General features: G+C 36.8%; 1 protein-coding gene across 1 annotated transcript in view; it reads right to left on the minus strand.

The window, feature by feature from the left end:
- ARHGEF38 (Rho guanine nucleotide exchange factor 38) overlaps nucleotides 1-19,193 on the minus strand; it is a 627,494-nt gene that overhangs the window by 269,357 nt on the left and 338,944 nt on the right. Inside the window, exon 5 of the mRNA XM_044061308.1 lies at nucleotides 14,893-14,910. Coding sequence (XP_043917243.1) covers nucleotides 14,893-14,910 — 18 coding nt within the window. The remainder of the gene's footprint in view (nucleotides 1-14,892; nucleotides 14,911-19,193) is intronic.

Below are 19,193 nucleotides of genomic sequence, written 5' to 3' on the forward strand. Positions count from 1 at the left end.
TTGGGTGTTCACTTCTAATACTTTTGTATAAATGGAGTTAAATATCTCTAATCCTTAAAATGTGAGACAGGTACAATAGTCTGTTTGAGAGGACATTAAAGTCAGTGATACAACATAAATCTGAGAAGCGAGTGATAGACTTCATAAAGAATTTCAGAGAAAGGTCTGTTTACTGAATGTTTTTAGATGGTACACCTTACCATCCCAAGTGTCAGAGATGTAAGCTATGAAGCCTATGCGGGGAAAGCCATGGTCTAAATTCAAAAGTAACTTAGAAGAAGGTAACTTGCTCTAATCAAGTTAGTGGACTACAGAACTAGCAATAAATAAGAAATATGTAAACAGATTTGCAATGTAAATATCCATGTGTTGCCTCCAGATGTGACTTCTGAACATATACTTACCTGTATACAAATTCTAGGCTTTTAAATGACATTATGGAGAGTACTATATGCAAGCAGTTCAGTGGGCAGCCATGAAGACTTGTGACATGAATCACAATGACCAAGTACATGAAACTTAAGTGAATTGTATTTGCTTCTTCTGGTCACTGTAGCTGTGATGCATTACTACTATAAATGTGAGCAGTTTTTGTTTTAGGCTGAAAAAAGAGCCGCATGAGGTTTAGTCATTGTAGAACAATTGAATTCATAACTGCACTGTTACAGTGGTTGCATAGTTTGGCAGGCGTTGCCATTGTAACATCCAAACAGATTTTTAAGGTTTTTTTTCATTAGGTCCATTCATAAGGGAGGTGGAGCGCTGCTGTCCAACTGAACTTGCCCAACCCTCCTTTCTTAAATTATGGGGGAATTATGGGGGAAATTAAGGGTGACACAGCCCCCTAACAAATGGAACAAGCAAAAAAAAAAAACTATTTGTTGCCTTCCTTGCTTAAGCCACCCCCCCCCCTGGTTTTGTATGGTGCATGCAACCTTATATTTTTTCTCTTTCTCCCCTTGAACAACTTCATGTGTCAGGTATGAGTATATTACAGTACAGCTTACAAACTTGCATGGAATATTTTTGTTATACGACAAAAAATAATATATTTTATAACTATATATGAGATTGCCGAAGGTTCATAAAAATCCGTTTGACCCACCCATGAGACCAATTGTGGCGGGAGGTGGATGGGTCACTGAACATATTTCTGTTTATATAGAGAAACATCTCAGACCAGTTATTAATGAAAATAAATTTGTTCTCAGGGATTCAAAACATTTTCTGATTAAGCTTTATGAATGCTTGAAAGATGAGGATGAATTACAGGAGTTATTGCTAGTTACTCTAGACGTACAATCACTTTTCACTGTGATTCCTAATGATTTAGGAGTCTAGTATGTACATGAATATCTTTTGTCACACAGTAACTTTTCATTGGTACAAATAGACTTGATTACAAACTTTATAGAATTAGTCCTAGAAAATAATTTGTTCATTTTCAATGGCAGTTTATTCATTCAGCGAGATGGTGTGGCCATGGGTACCCCATATGCCAATAGTTATGCAAATATGTTCTTGGCACATTGGGAAGAAATCATACTTTTTGGCACAGAGGAGTTTAGAACGCTTGTTATTTTTTATCGACGGTTTGTCAATGACCTCTTTTTGTTATGGAGGGGAAGTACCTATGATTTGGATATGTTTCATCAAAAGATGAATAAATTAAGTCATTTCCTGAAATTCACTATGAATTGGTCTTCCTCACGTATTGAGTATTTAGACCTATACATTTAAAAACTAGAAAATGGTCTTATCAATACAGGGGACTTTCGGAAATCATGTTATCGGAACTCTCTTTTATTTAGAACCAGTATGCATCCTGGGCATATTTTTAGGAACTTAATTAGAGGCCAGGGTGTACGGGCATCCAGATTGAATCCATCTGATGAATGCATTTTTGAAGAAATGAATAAATTAAAAAATAGACTTTTAGTCAGAGGGTATAGGGAGAATGAGATTCTTAATAGTATACATGATATTGACTCATATTACTTTATGAACATAGGTTGCCCGATGATTATGTGAAGGCACAGCAGCACCATATTTTGATCCAATAAAGGAGAATACATACAATAGTCATTTGGATATGTATACTTCTATTAAGGTCCCGTTGTTTTATACTTCAGGCAATAAACAGATAGCTGAAATATTTTGTAAGAATTGGTCCATTTTACAATTGGACGAAGATATAAAAAAGATAGTTGGTGCTTTGTGTACAAGAATAGGAAGAACTTGAGACTTTTATGCTATCAGCATAATACAAGGGAATGTAATAGTAATAACAGAGGCCCTACATATCCCTGTGGGAGCTGCAATTTTTGCAGCTATATTAACACTTCTAATAAGTTTGTTCATCCTGATCTCCACAAGGAATTTATATTATGTGCTGATGCCACATGCAAAACCTCCAACTTAGTATACTTAGCTGAATGCCAAGTCTGCCAATCATTTTATGTTGGGAAAACCAACAGAACATTCAGGGATAGGATCAGGGAACATGTCTATCATATCAGAAAACATTCTGATCATAATGTCCTGGCCAAGCATGTGACTCGATGTGGAGGTACACATTTTTTCACTTTCAGAGCACTTGAGGTTATTGTCCCAAGTGCTCGTGAAGGTGACATCAGGAATCATACAGAGTATAGGGAAAACAACTGGATAATTATTCTTAGAGCAGATAGAGGCAGTGGGCTTAATGAAAGGGCCTCAATTAAACCCTTACTGAGAAAGCATAGAAATATTAAGTAATATGAGTCAATATGAATTTGTACACATTATGTATGTATATATATTTTAATTATGCTTTCTATGTATTTTATAAGCATATACATAATTTATGTGATAATGTGATAATTATTGTGTATTGGTAAGGCTTGGAAGTTTTCTTTTTTATGTACAAGGGGATTTTATTATTTGTCATATGTAAATGTTTTATCTTGATGTTGCTTTAAGTAGAATTAATTAATCAGATTTTTTTTGTGATTGGCTCAGAATATTTGAAATTTTATATAAGCAGTTGGGACTATTTGAAATGTGTTTTGATCTGAAGAAGCTGCTTAGTAAAAGCGCTCATCAATTTATATCTGCAATAAAACACCTTTCTTTACGTTTTTCAACTGTTTGTGGACTGCCTGGTTGCTTTGTTATAGCAGTTTATATCTTATATATGATTTATGTTTTAGTAATTATTATGGTGGTACTGTGAAACTTGAAAAAGGAGTCCACCATGGCATATTATATGAATACCAAACAGTATAGCTATAAGCCAGTATGGACAGTGTGATAACTGAAAGTAACTCTGCCTCTGTGTTTTGAGTTATACTATAATGGGTATGTAAACAGCACTCAAACCTTGTAAAACATGCAATAGAAAACCATTGATTTAATCTGCAATATGTTTTTTTTCAATGGCATAAAACAGTGTGAACTTATAACTTTTTCTCTGTACAATGAATAAAAAGTATATGGAATTTGTAACTGAAGTTTGTAACTGCATTTTGCAGGATAATACAGGAGTGATACATAGGATGTGAAATGTGAACCACAGTGAATACAAAACTAATTGTTCCGCCCTTTGACTACAAAATCTGTGGCTATTTCAAGGCTTGGAAGCTAAAGATTTGTAAAAATAGCATTTAAAAAGTCTCTAAATGAGATGGCTAGGCAAGACCAGGAAAGCAAATTCATTATTATTTCAGCATGAAACTCTGCTCAGTTGCATTGTAGTTTCTGTATGGAAAATGTACAAGTTAAATATCTGAATGAACAGTAAGAAAAAAAGAAGAAAGAAAGAAGGGAAAATAAGAAGTAGCTTGGTGCTTATAACGTATGACCATGTAAGCTGTTTCTGTGCTTGTCTCTCCCTATAATATTTTATAAAAATATTTCTAGTTTAGGGATTAGTAATTCTGTTAGTTCAGAACTAGCCAGGGTCTGTCTGTAGACAAATGTTTTCCTTTCTTGTAATCTATTTGCTCAAAAGGGTTATTTTCTTTTTTGCTTGTGTAACTTTGTATTTCTCTGTATATTTATCTAACTGCATTGCCTAACCTATTCTTCATTTGCTTGCCTATTTACTAATTGTTATAATAGAATGGGCTTACAGTACATCAGTACCCTGATTGGAGAATGAGCGTTCTCCAGTAGGGTATTAATGTACAAGTAATGCCCACTGAAAAATGAGTCTACCGCTTCACAGTTGTAAGAGCAACAGGGATTGTTTTAACATACATTTTCTGAAGGATATGAAGTCTGAAACTCAAATGTATGCTATTTTTTTAGTAACTGGGTCTATATTATATCCTCAAATGCTTAAAAAAGCGAATGCTGATTGATCGAACTTATTTTTGTGAAACTGCAAAATATCCAATCAGCAGAAACTCAAATTTTTTCCTAGGGAAAGAATTTGGTTGTCCGTTTCTGTTGCTTCGGTATTTTCAGTGTTATGTTGGAAAGTTACCAGTCGGATTCAGGTAAGTGTGCGATTGTGTGGATGTGAGTGTTAGGGTGATTTAGGTGAGTTAGGGCTAGGGCTTGGGTTAGATGTGTGTGCGATTGAGTGGTGAGGTGAGTGCGTGATAGTGACGGACCTTAGGGTTAGGGTTTGGGTTAAGGTAAGTAGGTAGTTAGTGGTGTGTGCATAGTTTAGTGTAGGGTTAGGTATCAGATTTTAGATGTATGTGTGTGGATTTCTGTTTGTTTGGTATGCTTGTGTTGTGTGTATGTGTTTTGGATCAGCGATTTTTTTCCCCTGGGAAAAAAATCGCTGATCTGACAGTTCGAGATTGTAAGCTTTCGCTTAAATTAGGTCAATCAATCAGCGTTCGCTTTTTTAAGCATTTGATGATATAATATAGACCCTAGTAACTTCAGTCCTCAGATCATCACAGTAAATTGCCAGAAAAATGCAACTTTTATGAGGAACAGATCAAAAATATGATCCAAAAATATGGACATTCTGTAAAAATCTAGACAGTTGAGGGGTATGCCTTTTGGCACAAATAATGGGGTATCAAAGGGCTGAAAATAGGGACGGATTTTAAATATTGCTCTTATAAACTTAGAAAGTTGCTAGAACAACAGGGTTTTCATTAGCATGCATTTTTTTCTGAAGCAGAGATGTGTGTGTGTGTGTGTGTGTGTGTGTGTGTGTGTGTGTGTGTGTGTGTGTGTGTGTGTGTGTGTGTGTGTGTGTGTGGGTGCATGAGATGACTACTGGCAGCAGCAGCAGTAAAGAGGTTTTCAAACCTCTGCATCTTTCAGCTGAAGAAATCTGGATAAAGCCTCGAATTAAGGGGGAACTAAGGCTGTAAATTAGAAACTTAATTATTGCTCCTATAAAATTACAAAGCTGCTAAACCAAAGGAACTCTGAAGCTCAAATATATGTCATTATGGATTTACTTTGACCCAGCGAAATTACACTTTATCGAATCCAACTTACCCGACTCTACTTCACAGAAACAATGTTACACCAAAAGAATGGACTGCCAAAATCCTTTCCCTGTGAAAGGAACCCCTTGGCCACCATGGCAAACTTTGCCCTTTCTTCAGTTGTAGTGCGATTTCATGGTTGGTTTACGCAGTACATCAGAACTGTGTGTGTGGAAGCAACGGAGAAAGGAAGATCTCCTTTGCTTTTAAAAACTTGTTTCGCTATGTTAAAAGAGTTTAACATAACGAGATAGCTTTAAAAAAAAGTAACAGAGAAAGGAAGATCTCCATTGCTTTTTTTTAAGATATCTTGCTATGTTAACCTCATTTAACATAGCGAGATAACAGCAACGGAGCTCTTCCATTCTCCATTGCTGTCCAAAAAAAAAAAAAGACTTATACTAATGGAAAAAATCCGGGTGGCAGGACCTTTTTCCATTAGTATAAGTCTTTGATTTACAACGTGCACGCTGACCAATCAGCATGCATGTTTTGGAATATTAATGGGGGGTCGTTGTATAATTATACATTAATGCACACCCTGTTGGGCATTATTGCTTGCATATTATATTTACTGTTTAATGGTAACCAAATTGCTCGGCTACATCCTATCATTTTTGTGTTTACAACTATTTGGCTTATTAACAAGCTTGAAATAGAAATTGGAAGGTCTCCAGCCTAGTAATCCTGGCTGATGGGAATTTACTACCTAGGCCCAAGAGAAAATGCTATAGTGTTGGGGAGTATTACTAGCCTTCCCTGGAAATTGGTGTGTATATGTGTGTGTGTGTGTGTGTGTGTGTGTGTGTGTGTGTGTGTGTGTGTGTGTGTGTGTGTGTGTTTGTTTGAATGTATAAGTTTATTGAAAGTACAGTTATTGTGGGCAAGTGAGCACTAGAATGTACTGAAGTACAGACAGTGTACTGAGAAGGTGGCCTGAGAGCTAGACCAAAGAATCAGCTTGGTAGGACATTCATTGTGAAGCCTAATTTTGGGGGTGGATTCTGTAGACCCTTATCCTAGAAGTGTATATTTTCAGCAAGGTGATGTAGCCAATCTACATTTATTGAGTTGATTAGTGACTCATAACTGTTTTGTTTTAAGCTTTAATCACCTCTGACGTGACTCAAGAAAGGATACATATGCCATCTGTGTCAGTGCGTCTGTGTGAATGTAAGAGTTTATTCAAAGAACAGTTATTGTAGGCAAGTGATGTGACTCAAGAAAGGATACCTATGTCATAAGACTTAAACATTAAAGAGGATTTGTTTGTAAGCAGTGGGACAGATTCATGCACCACTGGCCCTGTCCACCATTGATTTTTACAGACATGCCTACCTGAGCACACTGATGTTAATGCATTTTTACAATGCAGCTCAGTTTATGAGTATATGATGTACACAAGTGCAGAGCTAATACAGTATGAGTGTGTCACAATGAATACTAATTTAGTATGGTTAATATTATGCAGAGTCACCGGTTTCAAGTCTTTGATTGAAATAATGAGCCTGGTATTTTTATTTTCATGGTTTAAGAGTATTGTGAAGATTCATTGGATTGGAAAGACCTACTAGCAATGTCATAGCCTGACCTATGTATGTAAATTGCTTGCAGCATAAGAAATCGCACAGGTGTCATCAGATCTGTAGGGCAATATGGTTTCAGGTGGAATGATAAGCTCTTTAGGTAGACAGACAGGCTGAATAACATCGGATGCCAATGTAAGAGTTGCCCACACTAATGTTCCTGGTGCGTATGAGTGTTATAATATACTTTTCTCATACTGCATTATGAAAATTTGCAGTGCTTCTCAGTGTTATGTCTGGCTGTCACCCGGTGGTCTAGATTGTGTATCTGTAAACTAGGGGAAAAGTCACTGCACTGATGCTTTGCATGTACCTGTAGGTGATAGATATGTTTCATAAATGTTCTTTGTGCTCACTAAGTGATGTGTAGCTTCAGAAAAACAGAACTTCTCCAGGCGGGAATGTACACAATGACATTGTAAACCTAGGTATACATTTCTATAAGGTACGTCAGCTATTCAGGACTTATTTACTAATCACATACATTTAGGCAACACAGACTGTGTCAGTATTGCAGTGACCAATGACTATGGCTAATGGCCATCGGTGCTGTACCTATGTTAATGGCATCACCCATCTCTTACAATGTAAACAATGCATCACCGCTACTTTGCTTAGTGTGTCTCTGACAATCCACAGAAGGCAATGCCAGTATCACATGCCACACTCCCTGCTGATTGTTGTTAGAGTGCCATAGCCACGTCCATGAGTTTTATTCAGGAACATACTGTGCTCCCTGTCTCTGAATTTTAGCATGTAACAGCCACATATTTATGTTGTATAAACATGCAGTTTAAACTGGAAAGTGTCCATTTAGAGTGGATACTTTGGGAGAAAAGCTCTACAAGAAATAAGGTATAATTGTAAACTTTTCCTGAGGGAAGGTGAATAACTGTCTGCAATAAGGCAGGGTTTTGGTTATTCCAGAATGGGTGCATCTGCAGTGTTGCACCAAGTATTCATACAGTTGTATTCTGAAAGGTGGAACTGCCTGGGAATTCCAACTGGTAAAATAAGGCATTTCATTTCCAGGGAATGAAATAGCCAAAGGCTATATTTTCATGTCTGTTAAATGTTCTGCATATTTCTGGTATACAAACTGCTGACCTTAGCTGGCTTAACAGAATGTACCAACCAGTTCAGCATGGTACATAAATCACCGCAGACAATTTTATACCAGAGCATGTCAGAAGACTGAGTTTGGAACACTTTAAATAACTTTATGCATCAAACTAGCCATGGTGACTGCTATATGAAAATTCAGTGAGAAAGTTGGCAGCTGTCTTGTAGACTATGGTGAGCTTTCCTTGCTGTGCTGTGTGAGCTTAATGAAAGTAACAAGGTGAAACCAAAGTTGTGAATGAACATATTTTTGGTTACATTTATCGTGGAATTGGATGTTTCAGTTGTTTTAGTCTGTAAAGCAATCTTAGCTACTGATTTGTTTTGTCTGAGATTTATATTGTGTTCAGTAATTGTGAAGTCTTGATCTTGGATAGCTGCTGGGTATTTTATTTTGACAAACATCTGTCTGTCTGTCTGTCTGTACACCACTATTTGTGGGGGAGGTTGTCCTTCTGTAGGATAGGATTTACAAAGTTCAGGCTCTTTGTCTAAACTAGAAGTGAGCTAAGTTCTTTATAGTCATTCCTGGACAATCTTGAGCTTTCTGCCACACAAAAAAAATTATTGCTGAATTATCTAGTCTAACTTTGGGTTCATGGCAGTGTTGCAGTGCGCAATTAAAAGCACTGCATAAAACAATACCACAAGGGGTTTAGCAGTCTAGTAGATGACTCCCCTCCTACCAGATAGATGAGCAAGAGTTAACATAGTAATGAACAGTGGGGAACATACCTCTTGCCTTTCCTAGATGTGGAGACTGATATTGATTTATCTAGCAGATTGTTTACTGGGTAAGTGAGCTAGCCATCTGAACCTTTTCAGTCATGACCCAGGCACACGCTGTAGTTTAGCAAACAACACTTTTTACAGCTTAGAATGGAAATATTTCAAGATAGGTAAGACACATTTCATTTTAGATTAGAAACACAACTATTCTGACCACACAAACATTTCTAGCTGAGAAGATACAAAGCTTAGAGTTTAAATAATCAAATACTGTTTGCAATGTGCTGACAATATAATACCCTGTACAGTGTGTCTCTGGCAAACTTACAGTTTGTGGAATGTCACACCTCTAGTAGCCTACTCACATCTTGCATTCCTGAGCATTTTCTGAAAATAAAACTTAAAAAGCAAAAGACAAACAAATGCAAATATCTTATGAACAATAAAAGCTATTAAAATTGTACAAGTATCAACGTTATCAGTAAGGTGCATTCTTTCCAGTGATAATAGTCAGTGTATTCATAGACTTTCCATAAATACTGTAATATGCTACAATGCACTTCTTCTTTCGGCTTTTTTCCGGTTAGGGGTCGCCACAGTGGATCATCTGTCTGCTCATGATTGGCAGTGGAGTTTTACAGTGTCGAGTTGCCAGCCCGGCACCCAACCTTCCACAGAAGGCACACACATGCACACACTCACACCTTGGGCCAATTTAGAGTGTCCAGTCCACCTACTGCATGTCTTTGGGATGTGGGAGGAAACCGGAGCACCTGGAGGAAACCCACGCAACCACAGGGAGGACATGCAGACTCTGCACAGACAGCACCCTAGCTGAGAATTGAACCGGAGAACGACCACCGTGGCCGCCCTAATATGCTACAATGCATGCAAACCCCAAATTATATTTTTTCTACACTTTCAGAAACAAATTTTAATATCTTGAAGACTATGCAACCTAGGCATATATTGTTAGAATACAGAGGATTATGATTGTCTTGCTGATCATAACCTGCTTATTATATGTTCGAGACATGGATGCCAAGAAATTCTCACCCAGGACGAAGCTCGAGAATAGAATCTTGGCATCCATGTCAAGAACAAATAATACAGGGTTAAGATCAGTGAGATGATCATAATTCTTTGTAGTGCACGGAGCTTTATCTGCTCCACGTATATTTAGTTAAAAGGGAAAAAAATTGCTAAGTGTTTTGTTGGCTTTCAAAACAGTAAAAAATTAGAGGATGCTTGTCAGAAAGGTAGTGTACCACTGTCTGTCACATTTACACTTATATTTAATACCTCTTTACTGTGTAGATTTTCACATAATGTCCACATTATTGATTCATATTTTTGGTCTTCTTCTTTCGGCTTTTCCTGGTTAGGGGTCGCCATGCTGGAACTCCGGTCCGCTAATGACTGGCAGTAGATTTTTATGGTGCAGAGGTGCCAGCTCGATGCCCAACCTTCGACGAAGGCACTCCCATTCAAGCATGTCTTTCGAACGCCACTCGACCACGGTGAGGACATGCAGACTCCACAAAGAAGGAGCTCCAGCCGAGAATCGAACGGGAGAACCTCAAGCTGTGAGGAGACAACGCTACCGCTGCACCATCGCGGCTTGGTCTGTTCCTCATAAAATATATGGTTTTCAGAGAAACCACTGAGGATTGAAGCCACTAAATAATGACATACATTTCATTTTCAGACTTCATATTCTTCACATTATGCAAGCAAAGACATCCTGTTATTCTAGCAACCTTCTAAGATTTTTTTTTTGTTTTACAGGAAGTTAGGGACACATTAAACGTACAGACAGCAGGCAGAAACAAATCTTTTGCTCTGTCACTATCATTTGTTTGTCAGTGCAAGCAGATTTTTATTGCCGAGTGGTAGACCCAATCTTAACAACATAAGCAGGGGGGTGCTTAACATTTGTTATGGTTGGGATGTGGACCAGTCTGCCACTTAACCGGTTTATCTTTTATCCAAATATTTGAGTGTAATCACCTCACTTCATGCACTACATTTTTGTTAACCACACATAAGTTTTCACGGGACAACAATAAATTCCTCTATAAGTGCATGTTTATTGAGATATTTACAGAAATATGAAAACATATGTTTAATTGTATAATTAGCAATACAAACAATGCTGGATGTCTCTCAAGATGTGCAACTTAAAGTGCACATATCAAAGATTGTTTTCGTCAACATCTAAGGTTTAACCTAATATCACATAATATTTTGTAAGTCACTGCTTTTGAAGTATTAAGTACATATGGAAATATTGCTTATTTTCATAATTACTAACAACTAGCAATATTTCTAGTACAGTGTAGTATAAAACAACATTTTCAATGAATTGTCCTTTCTCCCACATTGGTGCTTCACTCTATACACATCAGTAAAATGTAGGCCTCTCAGTGATGAAAATATGAACATAAATATGAAAATATGAATAATAAGTGGCAAACAAAGATCAATTTCTCCACCCCAGGACATCTTAGACTAACAATCTTTTTTTTAAACAAGAAACATCTTTATTAAATTATCACATATGACATAGGCAGTCTGACATTTATATAAATGAAAGTAAACCATACTGACACATTTCAGTTGCAAACATTATACATTACAAAATGTGAGCGCTTTCGCAGTATGAATACTGCTTCATCAGACATAACAAACCAACTGACACCACTTTTTAAATAGTAAAGTGAAAGCATTAACATCTAATAGGGTGTGTACTATCAAATAAAGTGACAAGCACATATAAAAAACTTTAAAACCAAATGCATTAAAATCTCACAGTAGCTGTTAGTTTTTGTTATGGTCACTAACAGCTACTATGAAATTTTAATGCATTGTCAGTTGTTTTGTTATGTCTGATGAAGCAGTACTCATACTGTGAAAGCGCTCATATTTTGTACTGTTAAAAGGACTATATATTTTATTCATTGCGTTGACTCAATTCTTTTATGAGTTCTTTATTATACATTGCAAACCACGCTGATACAACTGTAGCTGCAAACATTATACCTCACTTATAATATATCCAGTCATTGTCAGTCAAACATTACATAGGTCATTCAAATCCTGCCTTCTTTCAAATATTGTTCCTCCTCTGCATGTATTGATCCTACAATTCCCATTTTTCCTATGTACTTTGCTCCTACTTTTTTCTAAAGTTCCCAGTTCCACCTGTTTTATCTCTGTTACTATCATTACTAATTCCAGTAAATCTGGTTTAGACTTTGATTTCCATTTTCTAGCAATTGCTTTTTTGGTAGCCACCATAATTAGACTCAGCAAGGTCTTACTATGTCTAGACAATTCTAATTCTGTATCATAGCTCAAAAAATAATTTCCTTAGTTACACCAATTTGCTCATCCAGTATCTCCAACAGAGCAGTCTGCAGGAAATCTTTAGTCTGACAACTCATTATACTCCCAAAACATATGTTCCCAGTTACGTCTTTCTTCCCCCTCTCACCTCCAACATTTGCTGTCTATCTGAGGAATAATTCTTTGAAGTCTACTTGGGGTACCTATGTAAACATTTTCAAGCAAATATCCTAAATCTTCTAGACTTTGTTGCATGTTTGGAAGACATACATATAGCCCCCATTGTTTCTTTGTGAATTGATTATCCAATGTCTCTTCCCAATCCTTTCTAACCTCCTCTGATTGACTTTTTACTGTTATCATGCAATATTTTATATACTACCAATTATTTATTTTTTAACGACAACTTATGTTCTAGATTCTACTAAAAACTGTACCAGTGCTGGTCTTTCTCTTTGTCTATACTCTGACATCAATCCTTGATAGGGAAGGCAATCTCTAACCTGCAGTTCAAATAAGTTCTTGGCATTTTCTCATTCAATTACCTTTTTCTTTCTAGTTATTTGCTCCCAATACCTTGGTTCCTTTGCCAGTTTTCTCCAATAAATTCCACCTCGTCCAGACTAACAATCTTAGTTTCATTTTATTAATAACTCCTTTAAGTCCCTTAGTTAAAGAAGCCAGACTCAAAAAAGTTCTGGATGTCATAAGAAGCTATGGGTGTGAACTGGCAGTATACAGAAAAGGTGTTATAGGAGTGGGTTAAAATCCATGTGGAAGATATCCTGAATCTAAAAAGGAATAAGAAAAGTGGAATGAGAGAAGTGAAGGCTATGCAAACTACTAAAGCAACAAGAGCTTTAATGTGGAATGCACTAAGAAATAAAGACATTATTGGTTTGGTTTTCTTAAGATTACTCTTCACTAATACATTTTGTGATCAAGTTGAAGGGAAAATGATGGACTCAGTGTAGGAATAACACGATTACTCATATATATACTGGATAAGGACACAGAAACATCACAGGGTAAGGTCTATAATCCACTAAATCCAGAATTTATATACTTTGATTTTTTTTCTGAATATCCACTTAACTTCAGTCGTTAAGTGCCATTTTTAGAAGGATGAATAAAATAACTTTTCCAAGGCAAACTACCTCCTATTAAGTGATGGCATAGCTAAATGCCAAGCTTCCCAGACTCAGAGAACACTGTGGCTTATGCAGAAGTGTTTACAGTAACCCTGTACAAGCATGTAAATAATTGCATAGAAACAACACTACCAAACCAAAATGAATTCAGGACAATCTCCAAAATCAAGTCCCCCCAGTGGACCTAAAGAATAACTAAGTTATATGACAATTAAAAAAAAGAAAGAAAAGAAAGCCCTGTCCAAAAATAGGAAGGGCTATGACCAATAGAAAAAACACTCTCCTATCAGTGTCAGCAAGCAAGATGGGGGATTAATTAAGTCCATCAAAGCCAACTTTGAGGCAAAAATAGCCTCCCAGGTTAATGATACGTTTGTAAGGCATTTTCAATTATGTACTCAACCTGAGGAGAACACCCAACAGTGTGCTGAACTAATAGTAAATGGAACTTCCTATATTGAATTGGAAGATACAGCAGATTTGCTGGCCATAAATGTCATCCCTCTATCACCCCCAGTTACACCCTAGGAAACACCCTCTATAATTTTTCCCCAACTATTACTAAATAACAAGTTCTCACTGCACTCTCCAAAGCTGAAAACTCTGCATCAGTGGGTTCTGTTAATATCCCAGGATGCCTCCTAAATAGTTTGAAACACAGCCTGTCAGGCTCACTACATGATTGAATCAACATTTGTATCTGTACGTTGCATATGTATCGTACTGTTATTTATAAATGTGGAGTTTTTCTCCCAGAACCTCATCTGAAAAAGGATATTTTGTCCAGTCAGACTTTCCCAGTAAACAAATGTAAAATAAATAAAATAAAAAATAAATAAATAAATACTTCTCCATAGGGAATGAAGGACTGCAGCAGTCATACCTCTACACAAAGGAGGAGCATCAACAGACCCAGGGAGCTATAGAGCCATACGTATGACTAGTGTTATATGCAGGGCCATGGAAAGAATTATCATGGACCTGACAAACAAAGACACAGGAAATCTTCAAACATTGGACCAGTCCCAGTTTGGTTTTGCCAATGGCAGGCCATGCCTACTAAACCTGGTGGACTTCTTTGAGAAGGTCATGCCATGGATGAGGGCAAAATAGTGCATATTGCCTTCCTCAACTTGGCAAAGGCATTAGATGCTGTACCTCACATGATTATTATAGACAAGCTTACAAATTTAGGCAGAAATCCCTATGTCAGCTGATGGATAGCCAAATGGCTCACAGATAGGATGCATTAAGTGAGGCTGGGGGAATTCACTTCTGTCAAGAGGCCTGTTACTATTGGTGTCCCACAGGGATCAGTACTGGAACCTCTCCTGTTTAGAATATAATTCTCTGAAGTTAAGGTAAATGTAGAGGGCCTTTGGCTACCACATTTGCTGATGACTGCAAGCTGGGTCTCTGCAAATAGGACAAAGACATTTTAAAGCTGAACAAGCTCATGTTACCATACAGACATTGCAGTCTAATAAAGTAAATATTGCAAGGAAAATAACTTACCGATCTTCATATATTTTTCTGTGAAAGATAGAAAAACAAAAATCAGTTTTAGAAATATCTTCTTGAAGGCTTAATAAATGTTAATATCATGTGTTTTGGAGCCTGTCTAATTATACCCTGACTCAAAAATTATTGTCTCACACTGTGTGGTTACCTAGTCTCACATGTACAACATTTTACATTTTATACATTTCATACACTTTACAATAACATGTCCGCAGAACAAGAGTGCTGTTTTTGATTTCTGGACTCCAACAGAAAAAGCATGGATGACCAAATAGTTATAAAAGGAAGCTTGAAAGCTAGCACTGCTTTATCTCAATGAAGTATAAAACATGTAACAGATACATGGCAAAAGAATGTTAACTAAATAAGTCCACTTGATGCACAGTCCATTTTCATTGAAAACTGAGGAGCAATGTTTAGTTAAATGATTAGCTTAGGAACATACAGATGTGTAACATATGCCAGCATAGCTAGCTGGAGTTTTGTAAAGAATTTTATGTTATTTGTATAGCAAACTGATTTGTACAGGTGCTTGTGTTGAAAATGCATATGTAAAGCTGCTTGTGTTAAAATTGTACCAACAGTGGGTCCTGCTGGACAGAAAAGAAATACACCTGTATGTCAGACTGTATCATGTTGAAATGAATATGTTGAAACAGTGGATACTAGAAGAGAAGAGATTAATCTCAGTCCAGCTAACTTTGAAAAATAGTCTGAAATTAAATTGCCTTGTTTAGGGTGTAAATAATGTATCTTACAGTTTTGAGTGCCACTGAGACAAAATGTCTGTGAAAACCAGGACTAGGAATCCTATGGTATTGTCCTAAGGGGTGAACTAATTGCTACCCTGGAAGGGTGGAAGTTTTTGCAATGGTTTCATAGCTTCCAGATGCTATAACAAATCTTAGCAAAGCTGTATGTGTGTGCATTATAACACATATGTGCTAGATTCTGGTTCACTTTCTAGTAAAGGGGGTCATATGGGAACCAGAGTCAGATGACCAGATTTGATGTCATTCTATAATCAGCAGTGAAATGATATTTAGATATTAGTGAGAGGTGTCACCTAGCTCTCAGCAGTCTGTTTGTGAAACCTGAGAAAAGAAGGACCACTCACCTACATCATCTTGCCTTACTCTAATAAGTAAACTAGGGTACAGTAATTCTTTAGATCAGTCATGAAAATATAGTGAGATTAGTTAAGTATTTTTTTCTGTATCTGAGTGAACTTGTCTATCTCTTTTGTTTTTAATATTTCCTGTGACTGAAACTTTGCTGTTTATTGTAAATAGATATTTAGTATTTTGATGTTCATTTATTATTTATTACTAAATATATTTAAACTTTTCATTGTGACTGGTCTTTTAGAGAATATTTTAACCTTTGAGAGTACTTATATTTATTTGGTGACACTGTAGCCACTCCTGAAAACCTTGTTGCATTGGTCAAACACTACCATTTGTATTAGTGTTCATTTTATTCAATATAATTACATACCCTGGTAAAAGCATTAGAGTATCTGGCTTTGGAGTGTTCTGGTGGCAGTACTACCTTATAGTCTGGGCAGAGGGGGCATAGCTGGTAAATCTGTGCCAGCCTTTTGAAGGTGTGTGTGTGTGTGTGTGTGTGTGTGTGTGTGTGTGTGTGTGTGTGTGTGTGTGTGTGTGTGTGTGTGTGTGTATGTGTGTGTGACAATAAAATCTCAAAGAGTGTGTGTGTCAGCTACTTGGAACAGGGACACAGAGCACTGGTTTCACAGAGAGGGTGGTAGAAGACTTGGCTTGGAACACTTGGCTGAGGACTCAACACTGTGGGTGTGGTCAGTGAGGAATCTTATTTGTGGCCTGGTGAGAGAGACAGGGAAACCCAGCCCTAGGACCAAGTGTGTTCCCTGTGTGTTCATAAGGAAAATTGTGCTTGGTGCAGAGAGCTGCATCTGGAAATACTGTGTGTATCCATTTTTATTCCAAGTGAACATCCCTCACCGGTGTCTGTGTTAAGGATTGAGACTCCTTGATCACTGGCCCAGAGGAAGGACATCACAAGTAGACAAACAGAGACTATGGAAATCATAACTAAAAGATCGCTGCAGGATCCAGGTCTAGTAGCGCACACTCTTTAGCATCTGATTTATTTAGCTGACATTGAGAATTATGAGTAGGCCCAACTATGCACATAAGCATAATACTTTTCATGCCTCAGGGTCCTAGCTATGGTAAATGACTTGATGAGTGATAAGCAATACCCATCTATGGTTTGCAGAAATCAAATTCAGATCTGCAAGGCATAGTTTTTCTCATTAACTTAATCACCTTTAGTTGCCTGCAGTAAACAGGAAATATAATATGTTTTACAATTATTGCATGCATAAAATGTGAGTTAAAACACTTTCTATTACCCATGTAATTTTAATTGAACCTTTGGAGCGTTGATGTAAAGTTATAAATAAGCATTCAGTGCTTAAGCATTTTCTGATTCATGAGTTTTACTAAAAACATTAATACAGTTTAATAAATGTTAGTTCCATGTGCAGGAGATGCTAAAGGAATAAAATAAGATCTGTACATTGGCAAGGAAAAATTCTGAACTCTGACAAAATCAGCATTTACCTGAGACAGATGTTTGCTGAATATAACCTAACTATAGCAATGCCAAGTAAATTCTACATTTAAATTACATTAGGATCATTGCATAAATGAAGTAAGGCATCCAAGGATTATATTTCTAGGTTTATCTAATTTTGGTTTGATAAAGTCAGTTAGCTGCATCTTTTAAAATACCATATGAAGTAGCACAGTGGCACAGCAGATAGCACTGTCACCTAAGAGCAAGACGTTCCCCATTTTGATTCTCAGCTGAGGTACCTTCTGTGCGAAGTCTGCATGTCCTCTCTATATTCATGTGGATTCCTCTGGGTGCTCCAATTTCATTCCACATTTCAAAGATATGTAGTAGGTGTATTGGATACTCTAAATTGGCCACAGGTGTGAGCGTATGAGTGTGTTGTATGAAAGAACAACCGTGGCAAGGCTAGCCATCCAGTAGTGTGAACCTTGGTTTTACATGATTGCCACTGTTGAAGTGTCACCCCAATCCCATGTGCAAAAATGGGTAAAAGGTGCTGTGCATGGATGGATATAAGAACATTTTCAATAATCTTCTCCACACTGTATCTTTTTAAATAAGCATCAGTGAAACAGTCCAGGACATTATAATTATGGAAAATCAAGAAAACAAATAAATATAATAAAATCCCTCATTCACATTTGAAAAAAAAGGAATCACTATTTTCCATGGATCAAACTTATGATGAATCCTGAATCTACACACATTGACATAGATTTACTAATGACTGTGCCACATAGTGTAAGACAAGTAAACTGCAATTGGTCCTTATGGTATGGAGGAGGCCACTACGTTCTCTCTATTTGTCTGTACAGATGGGCATGCTTAGTGGAAGCTAGTTGGCATAATGTAACTGCAGTCATATTATCATATTTCTGTCTCTGTCTCTCTGATAATCACACTCATCTAACATAGGTTCTTAGTTTTACAGGATAGTACTAGGCAGGCATTTATTGCTGGTAGGTTTACCTCTCTTATTGATACTAACCCTTGCAGTATGTTTAAGTGAACCCACCCAATCAGCACAACCTAAATTGAAGGTGGCTAAGGCTGAATAACTTTCAACATGTAAAGGTAGTTTATTCCAGTTAGGGAATTCTTTGGATAATGAACCTACTTCTCTAAAAAGTCCTATTTATGTTATAATGTAAATTGGAAGTTGTGGAGCAAGTGTTCTAACATGAAGTGAAGAAGATCTAATAAAGCAGGACCTTTCCTATCATGAAAGTCAAGACAGATCTTGCCACACAGAAGTCTTTGAAAGAGACTGAACAATATGAAAGACTTTTCAATCTATCTGGATAGCTAACCGAGCCTAGTCTGTTGATTATTTTGGTTGGGAAATGTTGATGTCAAGCTGAGACACGTTTGGTTAGATTCATACCAACTGCAGCATTATATTTAATGACTCTCTAAATAAGGGAGAAATATAGGGGGACTAAGACCTCTTTGGATGTTGGAGGATATAACTTTGATAATTAATTGGCAATGAGAAAAGATTTACTAGATGTAATTGCTACTTGATGATCAAATGATAGTTCATTGTGGATGAAAAATATTTTTAATGACTCTATCAACCTTATACAGGGTTCCATTTATATGACAATCAAAGGGGAAAGACTGCTTTCCCAAAGGTGACTATACATTTTTCTGCATTAAGTCTAAGGCGA

This window comes from Protopterus annectens, chromosome 2.part0, assembly GCF_019279795.1.
Source record: "Protopterus annectens isolate FY-2018-M chromosome 2.part0, PAN1.0, whole genome shotgun sequence".
In the NCBI taxonomy this organism is placed as follows: domain Eukaryota; kingdom Metazoa; phylum Chordata; order Ceratodontiformes; family Protopteridae; genus Protopterus; species Protopterus annectens.